General features: G+C 39.1%; 1 protein-coding gene across 1 annotated transcript in view; it reads right to left on the bottom strand.

The window, feature by feature from the left end:
- The window catches only part of LOC107664597 (integrin alpha-3-like), a 41,350-nt gene that overhangs the window by 21,569 nt on the left and 13,319 nt on the right, over positions 1–6,462 (bottom strand). The window contains exon 2 of the mRNA XM_016455206.1: positions 2,420–2,556. Coding sequence (XP_016310692.1) covers positions 2,420–2,556 — 137 coding nt within the window. The remainder of the gene's footprint in view (positions 1–2,419; positions 2,557–6,462) is intronic.

Raw genomic sequence — 6,462 nt, forward strand, 5'->3', positions numbered from 1 at the left:
TTTTAACCCAAAAAGCAAATTATGCTCCCTTCGAACTGGTTGTCTTTAAAATACAAATCTTGTGTAATCCCAGGCTATCTGTAATCAGAAGCACATTTAAAACTGGAATATAATTTAATTTCATTCATATGTGTTTCATAAACACATAATCCTTTCTGGATTACAATCCGCCATCAAAATGATACATTTAATTATTCCAGAAGCTGTGAGAAAAGGCTATAAACGATCAGCCACCTGCAGCATCCTTACATGCAATAGCCTAGTAGCCGGGACAACTTCTTTATGTTTACAGAAGTGATGTAATGACGCAGTGGCATGCTCGAATTTCCCGCGAACCACTCAAATTAGAAAACATTATTATAAACTGACCGTTGTAAATCGGGCTAAAGTAAGGCGATAGTTTCGAACACTGGCTGGTTATGTACTTGCTCAAATATTGATTTCGGATAATTTTTAACCAAAAAAAGTTACGGACTGCAGCTTTAACAACCTTCTCATTTTCCTCAAATGTAAATCAAACGCCTATTCACAAACATATCGTGACTTCACCTTTTGAGCAATAGAGATATGCAGAAATGAACTGATATTAACGTTAATCATTTATTTGCCCTCTGTTAGGCAACGACATCAGATGTTGAATGACTGCATGAATTACAATCAAAAAAATAAATAATAGCTTGCCAATTTATATTAGTTCACTTGTACACTGCTGTATTTTAATGCATTGTTTTTCTTTTCCCCTTTGTCTTTTCTGTTCTGCGCCCCAGAGCGTTTCTCTCCTCTCTTCATTTTGGTCATGCGACTCTGTCTGTGACGGTAATGTGTCAAAGGGTGAGCGGTTGACATGCACTCCGTTTATAATAAATCAATTTTTTAACTTTTTAAAAATGCTCCCCCCTTCATGTGGCGCCCCTATGCACTGCATATACTGCATACCCCATTTTTGCGCTACTGGTCAACACCATAAAGCTAACATGTTGTGATTGGTAGAGTGTTGCTGTATGATTGATAATGTATTTTTAAGTATACTTTATCCAACTCTCCAAGTACTAAAGCTAAAAAGCTAACAAGTACTAAGCTAAGAAAAGTCCATAGATTTACAGATCTATTAAAATGGTGTAAACCAGAAAGTCACGCTCCGCGTCTGCTCAAAGTAACTTTTAGGCTGCACAGACTCAGACGCTTCCTGTGCTGAGCGTATCATGTTAATTCTGAAGCAAATACCTGCCTACAACATGAGCCAGTCATGCCGACCTGAGAGAGGAGGGAGAAAGGCAGGCCAGAAATGTGAAGATGAAGGTCTTTTGAATAGCATGGAGTGAGACAGCACTCAGACAGGTGAATTTTATGGTTGCTGTGTTGAGGCTTTGTAAGGGAAATTTTATTTTATTATTATAGGTATTATTTGCTTCACTGTACTAAAGAGTGTTCTTATTCACTGTCCCTGAGTGCTTCATCAATATGCTTGTGTTTTCGATGAGCTGAGAGATAAGAGGAAATCTATTTAATGTGTGTGTGCAAGACAAGTGCGAGATGCTATTTTAGACCTAGCATCTTCTAAGAAATGATCTGCATTAAATACTTAGAAACGCATCTTGGGGACATAGTTGAATATGCATTATGATTGGTTGAGATAGAAGCATCCTGATTCGATTAGGGTATAAATAATGAGTTAAGGTATTTTCTCTTTGTCGCACTCTGTGGTCAACTTGAATGACTGTATGACTGTTGGCTATTTCTTGCAAGAAATAAGTATTCAAAGGACTTTCTGCCTCTTGCCTTATTGAAATAGAAAATTGACACAACAGGCTTGTTTTGACTTTCACTTGTTTCTAAAACAGGAGCAGGTAATTTTGGGAAATAGATAAGACTGTCCGAGCCCTGATATACAGTATGTAGATGTTAGACACATTATCTAATCTGTGAACCGAACACCCTAAATTTGCCAGTCCTTTGATCTACAGTAACACTGTGAATGATATTTAGCTTCTAAAGCTAATATAACATCTTAAGTAAACCATCTACACTACCATTCAAAAGTCTGGAGTCAGTAAGATTTTTATTTTTTAAGAAAATAACTCTTTTATTCGGCAAGGACACATTACAAAAGATTTTTTGTTTAAAATAAATGTTGTTCTTTCTGTTCATCAAAGAAACCTAAAAAAAAAAAGATCATGGTTTCCACCGAAATATGAAGCAGCAGACCTGTTTTCAATAAGAAATGATAATAAGAAATGTTTCTTGCGCAGCAAATCAGCATATTAGAATGATTTCTGAAGATCATGTGACACTGAAGACTGGAGTAATGATGCTGAAAATATAGCTTTGCCAACACAGGAATAAATTACATTTTTATTTTTTTTCAAATTACTTTTCCTGCTTTAAGTGTAGATTTCTGATAAGTTATATGAATACCTACGTGGACTGATGAGGTCCATCCTCCTGCAGTCATCCTGCTCGATAGTGATGGGACAGTAATACACGGCTCCGGTTTCATTAATGTTGAATTTGCTGAGTTGGGGCTGGGCTTTTTCTTGGGGTGCTCCGACTAAGAGGCTACAGAAGAACAGCAAACACTCAATGAAAAACTCAAATCGATAAAATTAAAATGTTTCAGAATACAATTCATCTATTTTCTAAATGCATATTATATTGTGAACAATTCACCAGTGCATGTTTCATTCAAACAAAAATGGACCAGGACTTCTCCAATCATTTAGTCTGTTTAAACCACACCTCTAGAAGCTTGTGTCAGCATGACTTTTAACCAGAATATGGGCCTGAACTGAAAATTATGTGCATGTAAAAGTGGTCAGCATGGTCTCACAATTGTCTGTGTAATTGTGTCACAATTTCCTCATTTTATCTGGTTAGAGAATAAATAAATTGTGGGTGGTGAAAACATAAAGAAACTGCATGAGTTCCAAATCTCAAGTGATTCTTGGAAAAAGAGTAGTCTGTACAACCACTGGTCTTAAAAGTCTTACATTTGAATAAACAAAAGTGACAATGTTTCATTTAGTTCCAATTTGGATCTCAATGATCAAAACAATTGATAAAAATCCAGCACTCAAAGCACTATGCGTAAACAATGAATGTAGAGAGTAAATTCGTAAATTCATGGTTTTATAACTGAAAAAGAATGAAGGAAAAGAGGATTCGGGAAAGCAAACAAGCCCAGACCTGAAATGAAAGGTGTAAAGAAAATGGTTTACCTTTTTATTTTCTCTCCTTCCCACGTATTATTACACATTAGAATAAGTTGAGGGTAAAGCAATTCAATAAAGTGGCAGAGATGTCCTGTAACCAAACACCTGCCACCATGGCATTTGATCTAATAATAACATACTAACTAGAACTGTACCTGTTTTGGGCCCATTAATGTATAGAAAAAAGCAAATGACAAATTTATATGCAACTGAATGTAAGATTTATTAACAGTGTTTGCCTAAGGCTCTTTCTCATGACTAAGGGCTTCAGAGTCATGCGCTGCTTTGGCCTTCACAGGCAGATGGCGTCACAGAAGGGAGATTTTTATGAGGTTGCTAGGTAGCAAGTAAGTGGTAAGTGTACATATTAAACAGTGAAAGCATGTACTTGTGCTAGAACAGAAAAATCTTGCTGATTGCTTTGATAGACAAAAGAAAGAGGAACTGAAAAAGTTAAAGAAACTTATCTCAGGATGCTTTTTGAATTAAAATTAGTCTAGCAACTGGTCACCATGATGACATGTTTTTGAAAATTCAGTATTAAACTTCAATTATAAATAAACATAATTATATCATTAAAATTAAAAACTGTGTGCAATTGAAATGTCAGTATACAACTCAGTTTTTTATTTCATTATTATATCTAAAAATAAAGAGCTATTGAATTTAAAGTTTTGACATTTGGACGTACTATACCTGATTGTGACGAGTGGGGCGGGGCCGAGAGCCGTGGGAACGGAGCGAGGCCAGTGGAGTAAATGCTAATGCGCGACACCTGCGCCACTCACCGGTCTCGAGTCCCACAGAGGAGCTCCGGAAGGATAAAAGGAGGAGTGACGACAGTGGTGGACGAGAGAGGACCAGGCCTGGACTTTATTTTGTGTTTTGGTTCTGTTTGTGCACGGCAGTCGTCCGTGAGGGGCTGTCGCGCTATTTTGTGTTTATTTTATTATTAAAGTTTTGTTTGAATGTTCGCCGGTTCCCGCCTCCTTCTTCCCGACCTACGAACATTGTTACATTGGTGCCGAAACCCGGGAGGAAGGAGGGACACGCTGCCAGAGATCCCTTGCCGCTGTGGTGAATCCGCTGTGCCATCGAGCATGGGGGAGCAGTCTGCCGCTATGGATGCTCGAGGAGGTGGGCTGGAGTGAGTTGCCGGTGGGGGGGGCTTTCAAACTCGCTGCCGGCCGCCTGGGATGTGGAGGGACGACTGCCGTCCGTGAGGGAGAGGAGGAGTCGCCGCCGTTCGCCTGAGGCCGGAGCCTGCTGCCATCCGCCATTATGGGGAGGAGCAGGGAACGGGGGACTCCTGCCGGCTGCCCGAACCCGGAGGAGCCATCACCGCTGAATTAGTTGTAGAGATTTGATAGAATTGGCTGGAAGACCTGCTAAGAGAGCACTGCAATAGTCCAGCCTGGATAGAACAAGAGCTTGAACAAGGAGCATGTTCCGAAAGAAAGGGCCTCATCTTCCTAATGTTGTACAAAACAAATCTGCAGGACCGGGCAGTTTTATCAATGTGGTCTGAGAAATTCAGCTGATCATCAATCACAACTCCAAGGTTTCTGGCTGTCTTTGAAGGAGTTATGGTTATTGTGCCTAGCTAGATGGTGAAATTGTGGTGACGCAATGGGTTTAATGAAACCACAAGCAGTTCTGTCTTGGCAAGGTTGAGTTGAAGGTGATGGTCCTTCATCCAGCAAGAAATGTCGGTTAGACAAGCTGAGATGCGAGCAGCTATCATCGGATCATCAGGGTGGAACGAGAGGTAGAGTTGAGTGTCATCAGCATAGCAGTGATATGAAAAGCCATGTTTCTGAATGAGAGTTTTATCAATGTGGTCTGAGAAATTCAGCTGATCATCAATCACAACTCCAAGGTTTCTGGCTGTCTTTGAAGGAGTTATGGTTGATGTGCGTAGCTGGATGGTGAAATTGTGATGAAGTGATGGGATTGTTGAAACTACAAGCAGTTCTGTGTTGGCCAGGTTGAGTTGAAGGTGATGGTCCTTCATCCAGCAAGAAATGTCTGTTAGACAAGCTGAGATGCGAGCAGCTATTGTCGTATCATCAGGATGGAATGAGAGGTAGAGTTGAGTGTCATCAGCATAGCAGTGATATGGAAAGCCATGTTTCTGAATGACAGAACCTAGTGATGTCATGTAGATAGAGAAGAGAAGTGGTCCAAGAACTGAGCCCTGAGGCACCCCAGTAGCTATAGATAAATCCCAATAAATCCCTTTATTGTCAGTTGTGGTGTGGTCTTTCCCATTCTCACAGAATTAAAATGATTATTTAACATTTAAAAACCTATTCAAAAAAATTTATATTAAAACATGATTTTATTTATTTTTTCTTAATGTGTAAAGCTTATCAATAAGAAAAAAATGTTTTCCTCCTTTTTTCGATATTAACTTTCAGTGCTGCTAACCACAACATATTAGCCCTTGGAGTGAAGAAATTCAGCTTCTGCTCTGAGAAGGTGTTATTGACGTCATCAGAGATGGTAGCTATTTCTGAGCCCTGGGGACACTCTCTATCACCAGGTGTTAGCACAGTGATCCTAGCAAGAACAGTTTGGACTTGTAGAGTTGTTACACTCGAGCACATGCCTCACTGATAGCAGAGGATAAAGCTTTTCTTAGACAAACTGAGGCACAATATCTACTGTTTACATACTGTTTATATACTTACTGTATACATATCAATATGTATCGCGATATTATTTTTTTCAATATCGGTGATATGATTTTTAAACACATTTCCGATATTTCGATATACATTACCAGTTTCCCATACATTGATTTATTTGTGCCGTTTGACTTCGTTGAATAAACATGAGCACTGCACGTCTCAAAATCATAACACGGCGCGGTTGTTTTATATGAAAGTATCTCTGAAGGGAACCGACTGTCTTCAGAAAAGTTTCGATGGCATTTTCATTTGATCTGATAAAGTAGCATTCGTGAGCGGAGCTGCTTTGATTACAGCCATTACTGGAGAAACCGCTAGTTTTATCACTCTAAAAGCGCCTCCTGCTGGCAGAGAATGAGTTTTCATTTTAAATAAGCCCGTCTCCAGCAAGGTTATTTTCGTAAACGAAAACTAAAACTAAGACGAAAACGATTGGTCAAGAAACATTTTCGTAAACTGAAAAAAAAAAAATAATAATCAAAATAAATTGATGTGTGTCGGTTTAGGGAAATACCCGTAAATGGCGCATCATGCACGTGAGGTTATCTGATGGAGAGACG

This window comes from Sinocyclocheilus anshuiensis, unplaced genomic scaffold (genome assembly GCF_001515605.1).
Source record: "Sinocyclocheilus anshuiensis isolate Anshui unplaced genomic scaffold, SAMN03320099.WGS_v1.1 scaffold287, whole genome shotgun sequence".
Classification (NCBI taxonomy): domain Eukaryota; kingdom Metazoa; phylum Chordata; class Actinopteri; order Cypriniformes; family Cyprinidae; genus Sinocyclocheilus; species Sinocyclocheilus anshuiensis.